Here is a 24,210-nt window from a genome sequence, read left to right as displayed (position 1 = left end):
AAGTGCTTGCGTTAATTTTACACTATTCCCTGGATGCGGGGGAGATGCCTGAGGACTGTAAAATAGCAAATGTGACACCATTGTTCAAGAAAGGGTGTAAGGACAATCCTAGTAACTGCAGGCCAGTCAGTTTAACATCAGTCGTGGGTAAAATTTTTGAAACAATTTTCAATGAAAAAATTAACGGGTATTTGGAGAGGTTTAAGCTATTTAAGGAGAGCCAACACGGGTTTGTAAAAGGAAGATCGTGTTTGACTACTCTAATTGAATGTTTTGATGAAGTAACAGGAAGGATCATTGAAGGGAATGCAGTGGATGTTGTCTACATTGATTTTCAGAAGGCGTTTGACAAAGTACCAAATAGAAGGCTGGTTAACAAAATTGAGGCTCATGGAATAGGTAGGTCAATGGCAGCTTGCATAAGGAATTTGTTTAAGGACAGAAAACAGCGAGTTGTTGTAAATGGCTGTCTTTCAGACTGTAGGATGGTAGACAGTGGTGTTCCCCAAGGGTCAGAAGTGGGACCACTGCTTTTTGATATATATAAATGATCTGGATACTGGAATACAGAGTAGAATTTCTAAATTTGCCGATGACACCAAACTTGGAGGTGTGGCAAACAGTGAGGATGATAGCAATCGATTGCATCAGGACATAGAAAGGCTAGCAGAATGGACAGACAAGTGGCAGATGGAATTTGATACAGAGAAGTGTCAGGTGATGCATTTTGTCAGATGGAACAAGGAGAGGCAATATATAATTAATGGCACAGTTTTAAAGAGTGTGCAGGGACAGAGGGACCTGTGAGTTAATATGCATAGGTCCCTGCAGGTGGCAGGACATATTGAGGGACTGGTTAGCAAAGCGTCTTGGATCTTGGGTTTCATAAATAAAGGTATTGAGTACAAAAGTAGAGAAGATATGCTGAATCTTTATAAAGCACTGGTTACATAGAAGATAGGAGCAGGAGTAGGCCAATCGGCCCCTCCAGCCTGCTCCGCCATTCAATGAGATCATGGCTGCTCATCCAAATTCAGTACCCTATCCCTGCCTTCTCTCCATATCCCTTGATCCCTTTCGCCTTAAGAAATATATCTAACTCATTCTTGAATATATTTAATGAATTGGCCTCTACTGCCTCCTGTGATAGTGAATTCCACAGATTCACCACTCTCTGGGTGAAGAAATTCCTCCTCATCTCTGTCCTAAATGGCTTACCCCTTATCCTTAGACTGTGGCCCCTGGTTCTGGACTCCCCGGCCATCGGGAAGATCCTTCCTGCATGTAGTCTGTCTAGTCCTGTTAGAATGTTATATGTTTATAAGTGTTTAGGCCACAACTGGAGTATTGTGTCCAGTTCTGGTCACCACACTTTCGGAAGGATATGAATGCCCTTGAGAGGGTGCAGAGGAGATTTATGGTTCCAGGGATGGGGGGTGTTAGCTACAAGGACAGGTTGGAAAAGCGGGATTTGTTTTCATTAGAGCAAAGGAGGTTGAGGGTTGATTTGATAGAGGTTTACAAAATGATGATGGGTTTGGATAGGCTAGACGAGGATAGGCTGTTCCCACTAGTTGATGGTACAAGGACTAGGGGACACAGATTTAAGGTTTTGGGCAAGAGATACAGTTGGGATGTGAGGAAAAACTTTTTTAAGCAGCGAGTGGTGAGATCCTGGAACTCACTGCCAACGGAAGTGGTGCAAGCAGAGACACTCAGGGCTAAAAATTCGGTATCGCCGCGCCAGGTCTTTAGCGCCCGAAATTTAGCGCTCGCCCGGATTCCCGTAGCGCCCGCCTGAAATTCAGTTGCGGCAGCCCAAGACGGAGGCGGGCGCTATTGCAGGGTTTGGCCACCTCGTTTGGGGCGATGAAAGTCAGTTTCAGGCGTCCAGCTGCCGCTGCGGCACCCGATGCGGTGCGGCAGGCTGGGGTACTGCAGGCCTCCTCCTTCTCTTAAGGAGGAGCTGCCTGCAGCCGTGAGATCGCCGCTGGATTCCCCCGGCAAATGAGCCCGGCACCACGGAGAAGTGCCGGGCTCACGGGAGTCAGACATCAATGCCGCGGGGGGGTGGTGCAGGAGTCCGGGGAGGGAGGTGCGGCCAGGCGGCCGCCGGGAAAGCGGCCGGCCGCCCCTCCACCATTATGCGCCAGCCTCTCGGAGCTGCAAGGCACCGTTTTTCAAACGCTGTTTGCGGCCGCCATGGGCGTGGCGGCCGCAACTGAATTTGGTGGTCGGCACGGAATCGCATTGGAACCGGGGCACTGCGCACACCGATGACGTCATCGGTGCCGGCGCAGCGCTACCGGCTAACGCCGATGTTAGGGACCGACTGAATTTCGGGCGCTAAAAAACTTCGGGCGCAAACCACTCTATAGCCAATAAGTGGGCGCAAACGCGACTGCATTTCTAGGCCTCAATGTTTTCAAGGGGGGACTGGATAGGCACTTGAGCGAAACAAACTTGCATGGCTACGGGGATAGAGTGGGGGAATGGGACTGACTGGATTGCACTACAGAGAGCCGGCACGGACTCGATGGGCAGAACGGCCTCTTTCTTTGCCATTATGTCTCTATGGCTCGATGAAATTGTCCCTTTAAACAGGCACAAAGACTCTCTCCCTTTAAACAGACACAGGGACACTGCCACTTTAAACAGACACTGTCCCTTTAAACAGACACAGAGACACTGTCCCTTTAAACAGAGACAGAGACACTGTCCCTTTACACAGACACAGAGACACTGCCCCTTTAAACAGACACAGAGACACTGCCCCTTTAAACAGGCAGAGAAATATTTCGCCGATCCTTCATCGTCGATGGGTTAAAATCCTAGAACTCGCTCCCTAACAGCACTGTGGAAGTACCTTCACCACACAGACTGCAGCGGTTCAAGCAGGCGGCTCACCACCACCTTCTCAAGGGCAATTAGGGATGGGCAATAAATGCTGGCCTTGTCAACGACGCCCACATCCCATAAACAAATTAAACAAAATGTAAGTGTTGCCCTAAAACGGGCACTTGTTGCGATGATTGTTGTTTGTTAACTGTGGGGCAACCCAGTCTCACCCTTATTGGTCCATCAAAAAGACCCAATGACTGAGGATCGGCTTCGATTCGCAGCGTTTTTTCCACCCAATCCCATCCGACTGGACAAGATGCTGCCTCTCAATCAGCACGGACACCCATCGGGCGAGAAAATTGCTGACGGCACTGGTCACAGGGATTTAATTAAAACTGAGATTTGATTGGTAAACGCACGATTCGAGTCCCGTATAAAGCAGAGCTGCGGGCTGAAGAGCTATAAACACAGAAGTGAACGGTGTTCGGCGAGGTTTGACATGTTGGTATTTGCGGTCCACCTGATGCTTTTTGGAAGTGGTTTCTGGGGTTACAGAAAAGGAAGTTTTAGTGAGCGGGAGATTGTTTTATTCTCTCTGACCTCAGTTTGTTTTCCTTCTGTCTTTAGTTGGGAACCCAAAAGTTTTGGGTTGAATCTGGAGTGGTTTCTGTGCTGATGCTGTTTGAGATAGTTGCTGTAATTTTGTTTTAATTATTTATAGGCCGCAGGTTAACCGGCTTTTGGTTTTCCAGGTCTTGGGGTGGACTCCTGGTCTCGGCTGCTTGTTTCTTTCTGATTTAGGCTAAGCCTTTTTCTAAGCTGCTTGGCCGGGAATGCAGCGCCGCAATCATAAGAGCATAAATAGGACCAGAAATAGGCCACTTGGCCCCTCGAGCTTGCTCCGCCATCATTTCTGAGCTTACTTCACTGAGCTTCCTTCACACTGTCCTCCTCCTATTTACTGACAAATTACCGTGTCCTCAAGATATGTTAATGGTCATTCCTAACTGAGCTGATTGCTTCCTTCTGACGCAGATTAAATCTGTCATTCGGTGTAAAACTAGCAGATATGGAGAGTGGTGCCAAAATCAATTTACCTTGTAAACGTTGGCGATGTGGAGTTCCAAAGGCTGTGGTGAGCCCTAGGATTGAACGGGAAGAACTCTGCGATTCCGGTAAGTTGCTTTTTCTTTCTACTCACACGGTCTCTGAAATCCAGATGTTTGGGAGATCTCTGATTTAGCGGCTGAGTCTGGAGAAGGTTCACTCGGTGACCTGGATGTTTAATGTCTCCTGACTATTAGAACGATCTCTTTTCTAATGGTGTTAAGAATCTTGAGAAACTTTCATGTAGCGCCTTTCATGACCTCGGGACGTCCCAAAGCGCCTTGCACCCAATGAAGACATTAAGTAGTTGCTTAAGTTCTGATGTGAGCATGGAGATCAATCTCAGTCCAGATCTAATGGATTGCCCCACATCTTTCCACTGTCTGTAATCTTAATCTGGGTTTCTAGAGATGAGCTAGATGTAAGTAGAATTTTTACCATGCCAGTTAGGTGTTGGAGGGGCCCTTGCTCTCGGGAGCTGTGATGGTGACACTGGGCTGCAGGCCTGGGGTAGTTTCAGGCTCCAGTTCACTTGCTGGACCTTAACGGTTTTTTAAATTTGGAAAATACTTTACAAACTACTGTTTGCGGATATCTTAAGGTATTGTAGTACTTAATTTTTAATCAAACTGGTTCAAAGACGAATTAAAACAAATTAAACCTGGTCAATCCACAACACTTGGTCATGAAATGGGCAGAGTTTAAGGCCCACTTTACTGATCAACTTGTGTCGAGCTGTGGTTCAACTGGTTGCACCCACACCTGAAGGTTATAGGTTAATTCCCACGACAGACACTTGAGCAGAGAAAACTCTCTAGGCTGACACTCCAGTGCAGGACTGAGGGAGTGCTGCATTGGCTGGAGGGTCAGATGTTCAACCAAGCCCTGTCTGCTCTCGGAGATGTAAAAGATTCTGACACTAATTCAAAGAGCAGGAGTTCTCCCTGGTGTCTTGGGCAATATTTACACCTCAATCAGCATCACTAAAGCAGATTATTTGGACACTACCTCATTGTGGGAGCTTGCTGTGCACAAATTAGCTGCTGTTTCTAACAGTACAAGACTGGAGCTAATACTAAATGTAGCAAAGGGGGAATTTAACATCAGCTGTGGCTCAGTTGATAGCACACGCCTGAGTCAGTTTGTGGGTTCAAGTCCTGCTCCAAATTGCTGTTTGTGGGAGTTTGCCGTGTGCAAATTGGTTGCTGTTTCCCACACTACAACAGTGACTCCTTCAGAAGTACTACTTTGGCTGTAAAGTGTTCATTGAGATCGTGGCTGATCTGTGACCTAACTCATACCTGCCTTTGCCCCTTATCCCCTAATACATTTGGTTAACAAATCTTAGACTGAGTTAAATTTAACATTTGAGCTAGTATCAATTGTTACTTGTGGACGAGAGTTCCCAACTTCTACCGCACTCTACTGTCATCTGAGTAATGTTTCACTTTTTACACCGAACCTGGTACTGCTGGGTTCGACACTTTTTTTTTTTTTTTTTTTTTTTTTTTTTTTCCGGATCCAGTTCCTGCGGGACCTGGACCGTGGCTCCCCCTTCTACTCGCTGGAAGAAAGACAGGGGGTCTGTAAGCAGCTCTTGGGGCTGCTGGCCGATGACCGATCTCTGGTATCGGATGCAGAGGGAATCAGCGTGGAGGCCCTTGCCTATTGTGTTACGGTCACGGATCTCGCTGACTTGTGGAGGATGCGGGAATGCCAGCAGATTTACTCGGACGTGTCCTCCGCCAAGATCAACTGGGAGAAATGTTCTGGACTCCTGGTGCGTCAGTGGCAGGTGGACTCCCTGCCAGAGGAGTTCAGGTCCTTCGCCTGGAGCACAACGCACCTCCTCTCTTTGGGAGTCTACCTTAGCCCTGTCTGGGACGCCTGGCCAGTGAACTGGCAAGAGCTGGAGGCCAAAGTCACTGCTCGCCTAGGATGCTGGACAGGACTGCTCCGTGTTGTCCTACAGGGGTCGAGTGCTGGTCATAAACCAGCTGGTGGCCGCCATGTTGTGGTACGGGTTGGTCACTTTGATCCCTCCCCCTTCGTTTGTCACCAAGATGCTGACGAAGCTCCTCGACGTCTTCTGGGACAAAAGGAAGCACTGGGACTCTGCTGCAGATCTGAGTCTTCCGCTTAGGGAGGGCGGCCAGGTGCTAGTGTGTTCGCACCCAGGCTGCTGCTTTCCGTCTTCAGATGCTGCAGAGATACCTATACATCGAGAATCCTCCGAGATGGTGTGCTGGTGACTTATTCCTTCCACCAGCTGCACGGCCTCAATTACAACATGCAGCTTGTTTGTGAAAGTGGGCGGTACACGTGCATGCCTTTGGGAGCTGCCTGTTTTCTACCAGGAACTGCTATGGGTTTGGAACTACATCGGTTCCAGGCGGAGCACTCCCCCCCCCCCCCCCCCATAAAATCAGGAACGGCCGCTGCTCAGGAATCCGCACCTCCACGACCGCAGGTTTGGTGGCTAGCGGAGCACAGGGCTGTGCCTGACAAGGTGAGTAGAGTCGGGGACCTGCTCGATGGCGGAGGAGCTGGTGTGGAGCCCGTCTTTGGCTAATGTCCGGCTTGTGGTCAAAGCCATCGAGTCGGTGGAAGTGGCACTGGGCCCCTACTCCACTAGGTGTATCGTGGTGGCTCAAGCACATGGGGCGATCCCGTCCGAGCTTTCCCCCGTTCGGACGGACTTCCTCATCGGCGCCCGGCACCACACAACTTGAGCCGTCTCCAGGAAATACCCTCCGTGTCTCTTCATTCAGCGTGGAGTTGTTCCCTGTCTGGGCTGCTCCTGCACACTCTCTCCACTTTGTCCTCTTTGCCTGCCGTCCGGACATGCCTTGGCGTGCCGTCTTGCCAACCGGCAGAGGTCCCCAATGGAGGGCTCTCTATGCGGGAGTCCTCCCTTGTTCTATTGGGGACTTGGCCTGGAGGGTGTTGCACGGAGGAGTCCCGTGCAATATGGTTTTAAATAGGTTCACGGACTCCCAGGCCGCCTGCACTTTCTGCGGCCTGGAGGAGTCAATGTTTCACATCTACACTGAGTGAGATTCCAGCCACATTTTCACTATTTGAAGGGGCTGCTCCTCGATTTTTGGGCTGCACTTCAGTCCCACGCTCTTGATCTAGGGTCACCCAGTGCGGAGGAGAGCGGGCAGGTTGGTGGACCTCCTTTTTGTAGGACTGGGCCTGGCCAAGAGAGCCATTAATTGGTCCAGGCAGCGGGCGGTCGAGGGGGTCGTTCAGCCCAATTGCCTGCCTCTTCTGTGGCCATGTTTGCGCCCGCGTGGCTGAGATGGAGCACGAGGTGTCACCAGCAAGCTTGAGTGCTTCTGCGACCCGGGGGGCTGGAGTGCATTATCAACCTGTACAACCAAATTCTAATTTAATTTGCAAAGTTTTATTAATTTTACAGACAATTTGTTTAAGCACGCAATCAAGAGTAGACACGCTTTCGATGTGAAGTTTGCTTTTCAAACTTTGCCCCGCCTCTGTCGGTGACTTGCCCATTGGCCATCCACGTGGGCCACTCGAGTGATCTTTCCAAATGACCAAATTTTAATTTGATTTCTGAATTGGTTTATTTAAAAAGTTACTACATTTTTAGTTGCACTTGTTTGTTTTTGATTTAACACAAGAGGAACCAGGAGCTCGGGGGTCAGGGCTCACTAGCCCAGACCAGACAGAGTTCAACGTACTGCTGTGAACAGACAGAGTCCCGGAGTGTGATCAACTTGTCACGGGGACCGAACCCAGTGCCCGCCGCACACTCTAGGCTAGAAGTTCCCGGAGGATTATAACCGGCTGGGTTAGAATGAAATGTCATCCTTTGCTCGAGGGGCTTGGGAGGGGATGAAGAACTATTCTGACTCGGGTTATTGTCTCTAACGCTGGGCTGGGATCCCTTTAAAACATATGACGCAAGATGTGTCTCTCCTAGAATCCTGTTAAAGCGCAGCTTCTGCTTTCGTGACCGACAACCTGCGATGCCCCGGGAGCGCCCGCCGTTTAAATCTAATATCGAGTTAGGAATGGGTCTGTTTGGTGCTTGTATACCGGCTCCTAAAATCAAGCGAACCCGCGCGAGTGATTTCCAAGGTTTTTGGGCTGAGGATTTACCCCGTTCCTAGATTAACCGCTCGCCCTCTGTACAGGGAAGGGGTGTGGATTCCTCCTCCGGGGAGTGTTTCTTGTGGGGTCGGGGGCTAAATCCAGACTCTGAACAGGCCCCGGACTCGGATCCTGGAGTTTGTGTAAATGTGGCTCTAGACTGCCTCAGTATCCCGGTTTGGCCTCATTTTAGGAGCTCTGACCGCCCCCACCACCTAAACTCCTGCCTCTCCTCCTGTCTCTGCAGAGGGCGAAGCGTCGAGCGCTGGAATCCCCACCACTCTCCCGAACACGGTAAATTCGCTGGCGGCCAGGAGACGGTCCACCAATGGCCAACTGTTCGCTGCTGAGGGTCCGGCCCAGCCTCGGGGGTAAATAACGCCGAGTCTCCCTCAACCTCCAGTGGCGGAGTCCTGTAGATTTGCCGTGTCACCATTCAGCCTCGCCGTTGGCCGCAAAGACCAGGCTGAACGTGAGGAATGAGTTTGGGTTTCCAGGATCTCTAGACCCTGCCTGATACTATCCGGCTTGTCTGTGCTCCCTCTCCGCCGACCGGTGACTACCGAAGGATTGGTGATTAGCTTCGTTGAGTTGGTGTTCGAACTGGTTTCAACGTGGATTTTAGGGGGGATTGTTGCCACCAGGAATGTAACCTAACAGCAATTTTAAAAAGCAGACTGTCCAGGGTAGTAATATCTGGATTATCCCCAGTGCCACGCGCTATTGAGCAGAAATGGGAGGTGAATGAATGGCTAGAGACATGGTGCAGGAGGGAGGTCTACCGATCCCTGGAACATTGGGACCAGTTCTGCGGCGGAAGGGACCTGTTCAAGAAGGCCGGCTGGCACCAGAACAAAGCTGGGACCAATACTTGTGGACAAGTTAGTCAATGTTGGGAGGGTTTAAACTAATTCGGCAGTATGGTTGGGCACCAATATGTAGTATTTATAAAGTAGAAATGTACACAACTGAGTTCTAGTTAGAAATACAGAATTGGGTGGGACCATGAAGTCCAAGCTAGGTTTGGAGTGCCCATGTGAATGCACGGTTTGCTTAAGGTTGGCGAGCTGCAGGCGCAAAAAAACACGAATATGTGGCGTTAACGGAAACTGGCTCAAATGTGAAGATTGGATGCTTCATATCCTGGTTCCAAAGTCTTCAGGCGAGATGGGGAGGGGAACAAACACGAGTGGTAGAAGTTTTGATTGAGGAAAATATTCTAAATGTCCTTGAGGGATCAACGGCAGAGTCTTGGTTTCTCAACTACAATCAACGTGGAGATATTGGGCTACTTGGTGTATTTTATAGGCCATTAATTGGTGAGATACATGGGCAGAGTTTTCAAAAACTAGAGATGCATGAACGATAGTAGTGATAATGGGAGACTTTAACTCCCTCTATGGAATGGGGCAGTGATTTTTCAAGGAGGTAATTCGGGTGTGTTCAGGAGAAGTTTATTAGCCAAAGAGGAAAGGAGGCATTGCTGGATCTAGTCCTGGGGAACGAACTTGGTCACTTGGTGAATGTAACATTTGGAGAGCATCTCGAAGATTTATCATCGTATGGTAAGATTTAGCCTAGTTATGGAGGGCTATTTTCAATGAATTTAGCAGGATCTGGACAAGGTAAATTGGAGTTGCAAGACTTGAAGTCAGACATGGCAAACGGTGAAGGTGAAACCAGTCGACTGCAACAGGACATAGCAAGGCTAGCAGACAAGTGGCAGATGGAATTTAATAGTGAAGTGTAAGGTGATGCATTTTGGCAGAAGGAACGCAGATGCAATATACACTTGATGACAGTGTGGAGGGACAGAGTTAGTGTGCTTAGGCCCTGAAAGTGGCAGGACATTGAGTGGTTAGCAAAGCATATGGGATCTTGGGCTTCATAGAGGTATTGAGTATAAAAGTAAAGAAGTTATGCTGAACTTTTATAAAGCGCTGGTTAAGCCACAATGGAACTATTGCGTCCAGTTCTGGTCACCACACTTTAGGAAGGATGTGAAAGTCCTTAAGGGTACAGACGAGATTTAGCATTGATTCCAGGGATGAGTAATTGCAGTTAACTGGATAGTGAAGCTGAGGTGGTTCTTCTTGGAGCAGAGGAGGCTAATAGGCTGTTTGATGTGTTTAACAATGAAGGGCTTAGAAAAAGAATCATCTTCCAATGGCTGAAGGGTAGCTCACGAGGGCACAGATTTAAGGTGATTGGCAAAAGAACCAGAGGCGACATGAGAAACTCTTACGAGTGGTTAGTATTTGGAATGCACTGCCTGCTAGGATGGTGGGTGCCGATTGAACAGTAGCCTTAAATAGAATTGGATAAATACTTGTAGGGATAATATTGCATGGATATGGAGGAGTGGGACTAACTGGACTGCACGACGAAAGAACAGGCGCAGACTCTCTAACTCTTTGGATATCGTGACTCGGCCTTGCTCTGGCGGCTCCTCACTTTACAGTTCACTGGCTGCAAGTGGAACGGTCAGCTCGATGCTGTTTGAAGATTCGCCTTGTTAATTCAGCCTGGTTACATCCCGGGGGCTGCGGTTCATTGAGCCGCTTTAAAATATGGCCAGAAATCGGCTGGCTTCCCGCACCTGCCCAATTTGGTCTCCTTTGAGAACTGGCTGGTCTTGGTCGTAATTTCTCCCACCGCCAGTTGCTCATATCTAGACTTCACCAGTAATTTGTTCGGTAAATAAAGCTAGAGTTCCTTTCCAGAATAGTGGCCGATTCACCAGGTAGTTAACGCCCACAGTCAGGACTAACTGAATATGGTATTCATAACCAACAGGTTTCACTTGGTTCCATATAATGCTTCCTTATTGCAGCTGGTCTCCCTCTGATAGATGATTGGATGTTAAATGAATCGCTCTCTTCCGGCAGGATTGCTGCAGTCCAACAATCGGGAGGTGATCGCGGTCACGTGGTGGTGGTCCCCTGGCGCCCCAAGCTGACTCAGCCTCTAACTCCCACAGTTCTCAAGTAAGTTGCAAACACGTCGGTCCGAACTGGGCTTGTTCCTTCAGTGTCCAGCTTCCCCATGACTTAGGGCGGTGCATTTTAACCAAGAGAATCAGTGGGATAAATGCGTGGCTCCTGTTGCAACTGTTCTTTCTCACGGTCGCGGTTCTGATAATAATAATTCAACTTTATTGTCATTGTACAATGCACAAGTACATGAACAACGAAATGTGATCTTGCAAGCTCCCATGACTCCAGTACAAATAACATTAACATTAAACGTAAATAGCACCGTCCTGGGAGAAGCAAAGCCGCTGCGTCTGTGCGCGCCGCCATTCCATTTCCACCATTCCTCCTGTCCGACAATCTTCAGCCCAACGCCCGGGCCTGCTCACCAGCCGCCCCTCCCGGGGCTCCTTCCGTGACCTTCTCTCCAACCGCCCCTCGGGGCTCCTTCCGTGACCTTCTGCACCTGGTCTTCCCTGATGGTCACTCCTCCAGGTACTAACCAGGCCTGGCTTTGCTTAGCTTCGCAAGCCTTGACCAGTGACCCTGTCCCTAGTCCCAGGAACAGGGCTTGTCTTGTTTCCCTTGCCAATAGTTGGGCTACAGCTAGATCACGGTATAGTTTTGGGGTCACCGTTAAAGGAAATGTTATTGCGCTAGAGATGGTCCAAGGGAGATTTACGAGGATGTTGACGGGGCTGGAGCACTTTAGCAATGAGGAATAATTGGATGGGCTGGGGTTGTTTTCTCTGGAAAAGATTTAATTGTGGTGTATAAACTGAGGGGTCTAGATAATGGATAGGACGGACCTATTTCAGTTGGAGGTCAATAACGAGTGGGAACAGATTGAAAGTCTTTACAGAAGGATTAGAGTTTAGAAATTTTCACCGAGGGTGGTGGGGCCAGAGACCCTCATTTCATAGGTACTTGGATATGCAGTGTAGTAACCTGTAAGGATAGGGATCGAAAGTGGGATTAGACTAGCTGTCTATTTCGACCGGCCCATTACATGATGGGACGAATGGCATCCTTCTGTACGTAAACTTCCAATTGTGATTTCCACCAATCCCGATTCACTACATTGAGCCTCTATCTGCTGTTGTCACCCGTGCTAACTGCTCCCCTGTCAAATCAAACCTCGAGTTTCGGATTTGCCTCGGCTACATCCGGACTAGTTAGTTAAATTCATGCCGCCCAAAAGTCGGTGTCCGGATATTGCATTTTGAGACCTGTGTAAATTCTAAATTCACGCCGCTTCTTGCAGTGATTCCCTGGGTTAAACGCACCACTTGATGATTAAAACCGATCGCAGCTTAATGCCTTAGTCTGGACCTGATTTCTACCGTTTCAGCGGAGTGTTGGACCATCCGGTGTCCCCGCTATCCATTTAGAGTAAGAGGTGGGGATGGGGACTGGCTCTAGTGTAGTGTCACCTCTGAATGTTCTTGTAAATCGGATTCTGAGGCGTTGGCTCCGTGTCTGCTGTCCGTGCGTGAGGCTCAAACGCCTGCAGTTCAATTATCTAAGCAGGAACTCGCGACCCTCCAGTGACTCTGGGGCCGAGGGGAAGTAGGACTAGAAGTGACCATTGCAGACCTGGTGATTTTTGAAATTCGGATCCAGATTAACTATCGCAGCCCCGCTAATGCGTGACCTCTGCTAAGGAAGTCTACAAGACTCCGAGCTGGTCTCGCTCACCCCGAAGGTTTGAGCCTTCACTCGTTCCTGGAGGATATTTTCCCTCCGAATAACCTGAACGTAAGCAGCCCGAGACCCAGCTAGAGGATGATCACCAGCTGACTCATGACGAAGTGAAGCCCTCTCGTTCAGGTCCTGGCACCTGTCCCAATTCATAGAAACATAGAAGATAGGAGCAGGAGTAGCCCATTCGGCCCTTCGAGCCTGTTCCGCCATTCAACGAGATCATGGCTGATCATCCAAACCCTAGCACCCGGTCCCTACACCGACAGCCATCCCACACAAGCCCTATTCCCCGTAACCCCACGTATTTAATCCCCCCTAACACTAAGGGCCAATTTTTTTTTTTTATCATGGCCAATCAACCTAACCTGCACATCTTTGGACTGTGGGAGGAAACCAGAGCACCCAGAGGAAACCCATGCAAACAGAGAATGTCTGTGTGGAGTTTGCACAGTCACCCGAGGCCGGATTCAAACCCGGGTCTCTGGCACTGAGGCAACGGTGCTAACCACTATGCCACCGTGCTGCCTCCTTGTAAATTTACTGGGGTTGGGGTGCAAATTGAACCTGGCTTTTCTTAGGAATTCGCCAATTTTGTGGGGGGAGGCAGGGAGGAGTCGGCTGCAGCTCAGTTGGGAGCACCCTCACCTGAGTCAGCAGGTTGTGGTTTCAAGTCTGACTACAGAAACCAGAACAATAATTTAGGCTGACACACCAGTGCAGTACTGAGAGTGCTGCACTGTTGGTGGTGCTCGCCTTTCGGATGAGCCATTAAACCGAGGCCACGTCTGTTCTCGGGTGAACGTAAAATCCCCCATGGCACTAATTCGAGAAGGCGCAGCAAGTTATCCGCGGTGTGCTGGCCAATATTCAATCAACGTCAGTAAAACAGAATATCTGGTCTGTTTTTGGGAGCTTCCTGTGTGCAAATTGGCTGGCACCTTTCCTACATTACAACAGTGGCTACACTTCAAATTTCTAAAGCGTTTTTGGAATTGTGGTCGTGATGAGATATATAAAAGCAAATCTTAAAAGATGCTTTATGCTTGCTTTCTCTTTGGGAGCGCTTGAATTGTGTTGGTGTGAATCAGGTTCATGGAATACTGTCTAGTTCGTAGTGTTGGCCAGACTGAACTAACTGCCAACTCCGCTTTTCTGGGTGAACTAACTGCATCTGTGCTTCCCTTTACCCACTAGGCGGTCCAGGAGGCATGTATACTGGAGGCCAATGAGCTCGGAGGAGCGGGAAATGTCGACAATCGCTCGATTCCAAAAGGAGACGGCAGAGCACAGGCTGCTCAACGAAGCAATGATGCCTCTCGCGATTGCTGGCACAGGTAAACTGGCTGACTACACATGGCTGATCTGGAAGAGATTCCACGTACCTTTTTGTAGGGAGGTGTCTATATCCAATGTTGGAGCGATGGACATCAAGATTCATTAATGCTATTTCGTGAGGATGGCTTTAGCTAGTCCACAGGCTCTTTGTAATCACCTGAACTATGGGGAGAAGGTTAGTTTGTATGGGGTGCGTAGGTTGTACTGCCTTCTAAAGTAATTCAGATTCTGTTTCTCTAGAGTCGAGTTCAATTTGATTCCCAACATTGTCCATTTCTAAAACTCATCTTTCATGATTGCCCCTGTCGGCAGTTTCAACTGAGAGGCTGTTCTACAAGGGAAAGACCAATTCCATCAGTTAGTTGATCCGAGGCTGACGATCAATATTTAACACAGCGGCTGAGGCTAATAATTGGGTCCGTTTGAAGGTGGCCTTCTTTGATCTGCTGATATTGGAGCCACCAGTAATCTGCATCTGTATTGTCTCTTCCACTTGAGGGAAGACTTTCCAGCAGGATGGTCTGGCACCACATCCCTACTGAGCATCCCAGGGATGGATAGCGCTGAATGTGTCAGAGTGGCATTTATTCCTTCTCGGGTCCCGGATCATTCTTCCTGTGCCGATACATAAGGCAGTAGCCAAACGACACAGCTCCATTCTGCCTTGGACTTTTAACTCCAGTTCACTTCAGCTGCATCCGTGTTGGGTTGTGTCCAGCTCCACATTTGCTTAGGGATCCTGGTGAGGACGTCAGAATATGACCAATCCAGGTCCATCTTTTCTGGCTAGTGGCATGCAGTAAATTGGGGCCATTGGATCATGATCAACCCAATTTCTATTTGGAGAAATGATCTTCCACGAGAAAACATGGGGTGGGAGCTCCCACTGCATCAATGGCCTCCAGGATCTTGCCCAAATGGTTGTTTGTGAGACGGCTCTATGCAGGAGCGGGCCCATCACGGAGTCTCATCATTGCCATAGTCCAGTGTGGTGCTGCTGACATTTCAAGTGGTGGTTCGCTCGATGATGGCGAGTGAATTGTTGTCGTTGATGTTCTGCCAGAGTCCAGCAACTCTGCCCCAAGGCCTGAGACTGTCCTGGGCCTTACTCAGCACCGCAATAGATGGCCCATTCACGTTCTAGGAGAACTTGAATATTGTCCTTGTGCCCTTCTGAGCTGCGTCACTTCAAACGCCCTTTTAATTTTGAAATTGTTCCCCTTGCTCTGCTGATGTATCTAGTTTTACACAATGTTTCTTGCTGCTCGCCTCCACTTGCACTGCAGAAACCCCTTCAGCTCCTGCTGTGGACTTTCAGTTAATAGGGATTCAGTGACAATCCTGTAACTTTTAGATTTTTTTGAGGTGACTGAAGTGATAGCTCAAGTGGGCAGTAGGGAGACCTATGATGGGATGCGCCCAAATTTCCAATCTGCATGGAAGATTACACATGACAGACTATTGGTTGACTTAAGCGATTCGGGGGTTATATTAGGTTGTGGCGCAAAGGCCATTCGGCCCAACCGAATGTATGTTCCACTCGAGCCTACTCCTGCATTTCCTCCATTAACTCTATCAGCATAACCCTCTTCCCTTTTCCCTCATGTTTGTCTAGCCTCCCCTGAAATGCATCCATACTGTTCGCTTCAACCACTCCATGGTAGCGAGTTCCACATTCTCACCACTCTCTGGGTAAAGAAGTTTCTCCTTAATTCCCCCATTTGATGTCTTGGTGACTATCTTTCATTGATGGCCTCTTCCCCGCAAGTGGATTCATTCACTCTGTATCCACTAACCTTTCAATATTTTAAAGACTTCCGATTAGATTGCCACTCGGCCTTCTCTTCAGCCTGTTCGTCCTTTCCTGACAGGTATACCCTCGCATTTCTGGCATCATCCTTGTAAATCTTCTCTGCACCCTTTCCAGTGCCTCATATCCTTTTTATAATATGGTGACGAATTGTACGCAGTGCTCAAGTGTGGTCTAACCAAGGTTCAATACAAATTTGGCATAACATCACCAGTTTTCAATACTTTCCCTCTAGAAATAAACCCTAGTTTGCATTTTTATGGCCTCATTAGCCTGTGTCCCTACTTTTAGCAATTTGTATATTTGTACGGAGATCCCTTTGTACCTCTGCCCAGACGCTCAACCTGAAAACTAAGTGACATTTCTGTTCTTGCTACCAAAACCTAATGCCTCTATCTGTTAAATTCATTTGCCAATTATATGCCCATTCTGCAGGTTTATTCATGTCCTCTTGTAATTTGTTGCAGTCCTCAGTATTCACTATCCACCCCCTACCCACCCAATTTGGTGGTTAGCTGCAGATTTCGGAATTGTTTTTGATTCCAAAGTCTACATTGTGAACAGCAGTGGTTCAAGCACTGGTCCTTGTGGAACACCACTACCCACCTTCTGCCACTGTGAATAACTACCCTTTACCCCCCACTTTCTGTTATGAAGCCAGCTAGCTATCAACCTGCTACTTGTCCCCTGACTCTGCATTCTCTGACCTTGTTCATCAGTCTGTTATGTAGTACCTTATCGAAGGCCTTTTGCAAATCTAGATAAATTACATCGTCTACTTTCCCTGTTACTACTTCCAAAAATGCAGCTGAGGTTGATCAAGCAGACTTTCCCTTTCGAAATCGATATTGACCATTTATTTTGGCTTCTGTTCTGTTTTCTCCTTTAGTAGGGATTCCATTATTTTTCCTACCACCGATGTAAAGCTGACTAGTCTATAGTTCCCTAGATATGTTCTTCTGCCTTCTTAAATATAGATATTTTAGCTAACCGCCAGTCATCTGGCACCACCACTTTAACAAATTACTAAATATGTAGTAATGCCTTTGCTATCGTCCCTACGTTATTTTAAAATGTGATGTAATCCATTCGGACCAGGGTTCTGAGTTTTTAGTTTGTTTAATATGTCAATGCATTTATTTCATTTCTAATCTCCTTCCAGCGTCATGTCCACTTGTTCCATCTCCCTGGTAAAGACGGAAGCAAAGTAATTATTTATTTCTGCCATCTCTATTGCTGCCTGTGGTATTATCCTGTCCATCCCTTAGTGGCCATATTACAATGCCAACCTTCCTTTTCTAACTTGTCTAACATTTTACTATTGTTTCAGGCAGCATCTGTGGAGAGAGAAACAGTTAATGGTTTCAGGTCGATGACCCTTCGGCAGAACTGGAAAAAGCTGGAGATGGACAGGTTTTTAAGCAAGTGGAGGGGGAGGATCGAACAAAGGGAAGGTCTGATGGGATGGAAGGCAGGAGAGATTAAGGGATGGTGCATGGCAAAAGAAGATGGCATTCTGAAGGGACCATCCCTCCAACACCCTTGTCCACTCCTCTATCACCCCTTCCCCTTTGCCCAGCAGCTTCCCATGCAAGTGGAGCAGATGCAGTACATGCACTTATACCGCTCACTGTCCAGGGCCCCAAACACTCCTTCCAGGTGAAAGTGAATAACTTGTAATTCAGTAAACTGAATTCGCTGCTTGTGATGCAGTCTCCTCTACATTCAGGAGACCAAATGCAGATTGGGTGAATGCTTTGCAGAACACCTCCATTCAGCACGTAAGCGTCATCCCGAGCATCCGGTCGCTTGTCACTTTAATTTCTCCTCCGCTCCCACTCTGGCCTCACTGTCCTTGGCCTCTTGCACTGTTCCAATGAAGCTCAGCGTAAGCTCCTGGAACAGCACCACCTCTTTCGATTAGGCACTTTACAGCCTTCTGGACTCCACATCGAGTTCAACAATTTCAGACCATAACCTCTGCCCCTATCTTTTTTCCATTTATTTTTTCCTCACATGGCAAGTGTCTTTCATTCTGCCAGTGCCATTTACACTTCATCTACAGCCATCTTTTATTTCTTGTCCCATTACCATCTCCTTTTGCCTTGCACCATCTATTAATCTCTCCTGCCTTCCATCCTAACACAAGCTCTTCCTTTTGTTGTTTCCTTCCCCCCCACCCCCCTCCCTTCCTTGCCCCTACAATTGCTTAAAAACCTGTTCCATCTTTGGCTTTTTCCAGTTCTGACGAAGGGTCATCGACCTGAAACGATAACTGTTTCTCTCTCTCCACAAATGCTGCCTGGCCTGCATATTTCCACCATTTTCTGTATTTCAAATTTTCAGCACCTGCAGTATTTTGCTTTTTGTATTACTATTGTTTTAAGTTCCTTTCATTTAATTTCATAGTTCCTCTTTGCATTCCTAATTGAGGCTTGACTTCTCTCCTAATCTCTTCGTATTCTCCCTTGTGCTCTCCCCTTGCTGTCCATGTACTTAATGTATGCCTCTTTACACTCATTTCTCTTGTGGCGTTATTCCTCCATGGTGTCTCATTCGTATTTAGTTTGTTTTTAGCAAAATCTAGAGAATGCAAGCTTGGGTTAAGGATACAGTGGGCACTTGCTAGTCAGGGAGAGGGTCAAAGATAAGCATCGGGTCTTGTGGGCAGACTGGGGAACGCCTGATGCCTTTCCCATCTTGAGTTGATCTGCAGGAAGAAATTGGATTCATCAAGTCGATGTAAAAATGATATTTATAGCTAAACCTGGGACCGAGTAAAGAGGTGCTTGTATGAAAAACCGAAGGGAGTTTGGATGGAGCGGTGTCTGTTAATTAACTATCAGTAGTGTGGAAATGGCGAATGACTATTGGGTCTTTGAGCCTACTGAGCGATCCGATGCCTTTCTCAATCTTCGTGCTCCTCTCAGGTCAGAACATGAGGATTTCCGTCCCGCTCACCAGGCCGATCAATGTCCAGTTCTACACAAACAGGCCAGCCGGAGGTCACCGGGAGTCCGGATCAGACCCAGAGTACAAACTGTCGCACTTCATCAAGGATCTCCGCAAGTACCCGCCCTCGGTGAGTGATGAACACCGAGAACCACGGTAACATTTAACGCTGAGAGGAATACTAAGATACCTTGAACCGTTTCTCATTAAAAGCCCTGATGGCTACATAAACAGGAGCAGGCTATTTAGCCCCTCGCACCTGATCTGCCAAGTGAGATCATGGCTGATCTGTGACCTAACTGCATATACATGCTTTTGCCCCATATCCCTTAATACCTTTGGCTAGCAATCTATCAATCTTGGATTTAAAATGAACAATTGATCCCAGCATCAATTGCCGTTTACAAAAGTTCCAAACTTCTAACACTATTTTTATGTCGAAGCGTTTACTAACTTCACCCCTGAGAGGTCTGGTGCTAACAGGCTATGTCCCCTAGTCCTAGACTTTCCAACCAGCGGAAATAGTTTCTCTATCTGCCCTCAGTTCAATTTAATATCTCTAACTTGACCAAATCCTCTTCACCTAAGTTCTAGCTAATATAATATCTCCTCGTAATTTAAGTCTTGGCGATCAGGTATCGTTCTGGTAAACCTACGCTGCACTCCCTCCCAAGGCCAGGCCAATATATCCTTCCTAAGGTGCGGTGCCCAGAACTGCGCTCAGTTCTCCAGGTGGAGACTAACCAGGGCTTTGTCTAAGAGTAGCATAACTTCTGCCTCTTTTCCCCCTTGTTCAATCCTCGATATAAGACCAGCATTCCCTTAGCTATTTTTTTTAACGATCTATGTACATGGTGGGGGGCGGGTGCTTTTTAGGCCTCGACTATTACTAGCTTTTCACCATTTGGCAAGTAGTCTGATCTATCCTTCTGTCCAAAGGTGGATGACCTCACACTTGCTTTGAAATCCATTTGCCACAGTTTTGCCCATTCGTTTAATCTCTATCTTTTGTAATTTTATGCTTCCATCTGCACTGCTCACAGTGCTACCTATCTTCTTCATCGTCAAGTTTGGATATGCGCCTTTCTATCCCATCAGTTAGTTAACAAATACTGTGCAAGTTTGCGGACAAAATATTCATGTGGGACACCGCTAGTTACATCCTGCCAATTATCTCTACTGTCTCCTGCCGCTCAGCCAATTTCCTAACCAGGTCAATGATTTGCCTTTAATCCCATGAGCTTGAACCTTTAGCTAACAGTCTTAGGAACTTATCGCGAGCCTTATGGAATTCCATAGACCCTCTTCCGACTACACCTCCGTCAGGCATGATCTGCCTTTCACAAATCCATGTTGGCTGTATGATCGGCTGCAAGTTTTCAAATGTTTGGTCTCTATCCTTAGACTCTAGTATTTTCACAACAGGTGTTAGGCTAACTGCGCTCTCATTCCTGGTTTCACACTCCTTGAATAGCAAGTGACATGTAGTTTTCCCACGAAAGGAATGGTTGTTGAATCGAGAAAAATGTGGAACATGATAGTTGTGGCATCTGGCATGTTCTCACTCCTTTAAATCCCTGGGATGGGAGCCATATGGTCCGGGGATGTGTCACTTAGTGCCATTCATTGCTTCATTACTGTTAGTGTTTGCTTTCATTGAGTCCACATTTCCTTAATGTCTGGCATGTTGTCGTCTTCCATTATAAATAGTCATTATGAAACATGGCCACATTTCCTCTCTTACAGTATCAGTTACTGATTTTCAAGGGGGTGCACATTGCTCACGACCACCTTTTTCCTAATATAAACTTAAACAATTGCAAGTTTCGTGCCATACTGAGCATCCGCAGATAAAGTCCATGCTGTAATTGAGTACAAGGAAATGGCAGACATGCGAAATAATGAGTAAGAGGAAACAGTGTAGAATTAATTGAATTTTTAAACCCGTGAGAAAATTGTAACGGGGGGGGGGGCATCAAAGGTGAAGATTGACGATCTTCCACGACATATTAGTGGTAGTGACTGAGCATTAGGACAACGGAGGCAGCATGGCATTGTAAAGGGTAATTGATTTGCCTATTTTTCTTGGTCACGTGGTAAATCGCTTATTTAAATGGCAAATTAATTTAAAGGAGTTGGTGCATCTTGGTAAGGAAATGATCAGGCCACAATCATTGGTAAACAAGAATTGAAATGAAGTAGAGGAGGAAATGTCTCTAGGAACAGATTCACAAATCCAAAGTAGCGACTGCAAGGCCGGGCTAAGAACCCCTACAAACCAAACCCTGGGGTTTACTAGAAGACAGTAATTGAAAAGCAGAAGTTGTAGTTAATTTGTATGGGACTTCCTGAACTGTAAACGTGATCTATATATATATATATATATAATTTATTGAAGAGACACGGGGGAAGGACCATCCATGTAATGTTTTGCACCATCGGGAAAGACTAACGGGCTGGGGCTCTGAGGTGACCTGATGGAAGTCTCTAGTTATGCGGGGCTTTAGGGGAAAAACTAAACCGATTGTGTCTGCTTGTGGGGAATCCAAAACTAGGTCATAAAATGGTCCAGAATTAAACCGAATAACAATTCAAGAGGAGCTACTTGGTGGATAGAAAGTGGAACTGGATACCACGGGGGTAGCTGAGGCAAATAGCATAGATGCATTTAAGGAGCAGCTACATTAACACAAAGTAAAATGAATACAAGGTTCTACCCATGGAGTTGATTAACTAGGGTGGAAGGACGCTCTTGTGTAGCTTACAGCAGTTGGACAGAGCGGCTGTTACTGTGCTGGGGATTCTATGTAATTCTACGGATGTTATTTATATGGACTTCAGAAGGCATTAGTTTACGGTTTCATGAAATAGACTATTGGCATAAATAAAAGCACATGGAAAAGGAGGCAACCATTCGACATTGGTAAGCAATTGGTTAGCAGGCAGTAGGGCTACTGGACATTTACTCCAATTGGCAGGTTGTGACTGGTGGTTCCCCTAGGGAATCCGTACTAGGGCCTCGGCTTTTCACTTTCAATGAGTTGAATGAAGGAATAGATTTCCATATATCCAAGTCTGAGAGCGAGTTGGATGGCGCAGTTAGTAGTGTAGGTGGGAGCAGCAATTTTCAAAAAGCCACTGATAAGTGATCGAGCAAAACTGTGGCCAGATGGACTTTAATGTAGGGAAGTGAGGTGACCCACTTTAGACCCTGAGGAACTTGGATCCGAGTATTTTTATAAATGGTCAGCTAGGAACTGAAGGAGTAGGGATTGAGAGGCACATGAGCAGATCAATAAACTAGTGGACAACTACAAAGTAACTTTACAAGGCTAGTGAGATGTTGGGCTTATTCGCGTGAAGGCCGGCAGTGGAAGTAGTTGGTTGTACAGAGCTCTGCTTGGACCACCTCTGGAGTACTTGGTTCAGTTCTAGGCAACGCGCCTCGGGAAGGATGCATTGGCCTTGGAGGTGCAAGACATTGTATGCACTTGTCAATCTTGGGATTGAGAATGGAGTAGGATCAAGAGATTGAGATTCTGCACTGGCGTAGGATAGATATTGAGATTCTGCACTAACGATACTGTCATTCCAGGCACTCTCACCCAGAGGATGCACGGTGTCGAGACCGTTCAACATGTCTTGCCCCAGGAAAAGGGAGTGCGACAATGCATCTGTCGGGCAGTATATCTCGATGGCCGAGTACATTGACGCGCTTGAACATCGAACACAAGCGAGAGGCCGCAAGCGGGCCAGGCGCCAAGAGACACCAGGTACTAGAGTCGGCTCTTCTCCCGGCCATTCTCGGAGGCCCTGTATCTTCCAACTCTCAGGCCAACCAGAATGAGGCTGGTACTCTAGGACCAGGGCCCACGGCGGGACTGTGCCTATTGAAAAATGGCTTGAGGCCCACATTTCTTCAGGTATTTTTGGGAGAGGCCTCGGCAACTCCGGGCAGGATTTGAATCTAACCCCTGAAGTAAACGGCCAGCGTCTGAGCTGAGACACTCTGCAAACTAATGGCTGTCGGCTCTGGACATTGAGAGCCAAGAATCTTTCGTTTGTTTCACAACAGGACCCTGGGGATTGGAGTCTTGTTCCCTGACGGGTTATTAAAGGGGCGTCGGGGAGATGGATGGCCCGCACTCTTCCTCATTGTCAATCTGCTCTAATTGTGCCGCACCCACCAATTAATGTACAACTTGCAGTTTGTAGCCTCATAGTGGACGGGTGAAGGGCAGCTTGTTCAAACTGGACTGAAATAACGGGAGGGCGCGAGTAACCATCAAACGCTGGATTTGTATCCCTTCTCCCAGCGGGCGTTGGGACACATGAAAGGGAAGATCCCAGGTCTTGGTGACTGACTCGGTCTATCGCAAGGGGACCAGGCGAGGTGTCCGGGACACAAACTATTCAAGGGGGGCCGGGGTGAGTCCAGCTGGCCAGAAGTCACTGTCTTGAGACTGAAATCCGCGTTTTTCGCTCTCCCTCTGAACTTTACAGATGAACAAGGCGGGTTGAGGCTAAAGGGAGACTGGAAACCGGAGTCAGTGAGCAGTGGAGAGCCGGAATGTCCTGATCAGTGTGTACGTTTGTCGTTGCTCAGTCCGGTCTTATCCAAGGGCCTCTGAAACCTCTTCCATGTTTTAGTTTTACTACTGCCGCCGGTATGATCCCCAACTTGCGATCACTGAATGATTCCGGTCCGGTTTAGTGTCTCGTCAAAACCCAACCGGGCAGCGGAACTGTTTTCTAAGCTGGAATTTTGAAAACGGGCCAGCGCCCGAGAGCTAACATTGTGCCCGATGCTTAATTCTCCGTTCCACGTGGGATCTCAGCGGATCAGTGTGAAATTTTACTCATTCTTCAGACCGATCCGCTGGCGCTCACCCGGCCGATTTGATCAGTCGCTGACTTTATTGGATAAGAAATGTCTAACTTTGTTTGATTAGTGATGCACGAGTCTCTAATCTTTGATTTGCTCTTCCTGATCCCCAGAGGGGAAATCTTTCCCATCCCCAAACCTCCTTCTCCTTTCCCTGTATCTGGTTTCGAAGATGCTGATGACCGTTATTGCGGTCCCAGGGGAGCCGGGCAGCAAGTGGCCAGGGATTGTCAAACTTGGTAATTGTATGGATGCGATTTTAATGTTTAACTTGCTACTTGTTTGTACTTAATAAAGATCTTCGACATAAGGTTCTGGTCTGCGGTCCTTGTGTTTGGATCTTAAACAGCCGAGCTTATTCAGGGTGAAGTGGGAAATTCGCTGCCACAGGAATAGCAAATAAGACTAGGCCGGAGCCGGGTAAACTCGGTTAGATCGTGTTGTATTGCGGATATGGGGTGGTGCATCAACAGATTTCGGGAAAT

At 47.6% G+C, this 24,210-nt stretch overlaps 1 protein-coding gene across 1 annotated transcript; it reads left to right on the top strand.

Annotated features, from left to right (window-relative positions):
• The first annotated feature begins 3,313 nt into the window (after positions 1-3,313).
• On the top strand, positions 3,314-23,932 carry LOC147119888 (targeting protein for Xklp2-like). The gene is made up of 8 exons (XM_085985289.1): positions 3,314-3,342; positions 3,877-4,016; positions 8,315-8,438; positions 10,956-11,054; positions 13,938-14,077; positions 18,819-18,970; positions 22,436-22,613; positions 23,344-23,932. Exons 2-8 carry the CDS (start codon positions 3,911-3,913, stop codon positions 23,469-23,471), a joined length of 927 nt encoding a protein of 308 aa, XP_085841415.1. The 5' UTR covers positions 3,314-3,342; positions 3,877-3,910; the 3' UTR covers positions 23,472-23,932.
• Positions 23,933-24,210: the final 278 nt, after the last annotated feature.

The sequence above is a fragment of the Somniosus microcephalus genome, chromosome 4 (genome assembly GCF_052327205.1).
Source record: "Somniosus microcephalus isolate GS21.2 chromosome 4, FLI_Smic_1.0, whole genome shotgun sequence".
In the NCBI taxonomy this organism is placed as follows: Eukaryota; Metazoa; Chordata; class Chondrichthyes; order Squaliformes; family Somniosidae; genus Somniosus; species Somniosus microcephalus.
This window is presented reverse-complemented; position numbering and strand designations above follow the sequence as displayed.

What these genes read in the sequence shown, in the direction of transcription:
- LOC147119888 (XM_085985289.1), top strand. Translation starts at nt 3,911, where the DNA reads ATGGAGAGTGGTGCCAAAATCAATTTACCTTGTAAACGTTGGCGATGT. An exon ending in CTAACTCCCACAGTTCTCAA is followed by an intron (nt 11,055 to 13,937) that starts GTAAGTTGCAAA and finishes TTTACCCACTAG; the next exon opens with GCGGTCCAGGAGGCATGTAT. An exon ending in TCTCGCGATTGCTGGCACAG is followed by an intron (nt 14,078 to 18,818) that starts GTAAACTGGCTG and finishes TGCTCCTCTCAG; the next exon opens with GTCAGAACATGAGGATTTCC.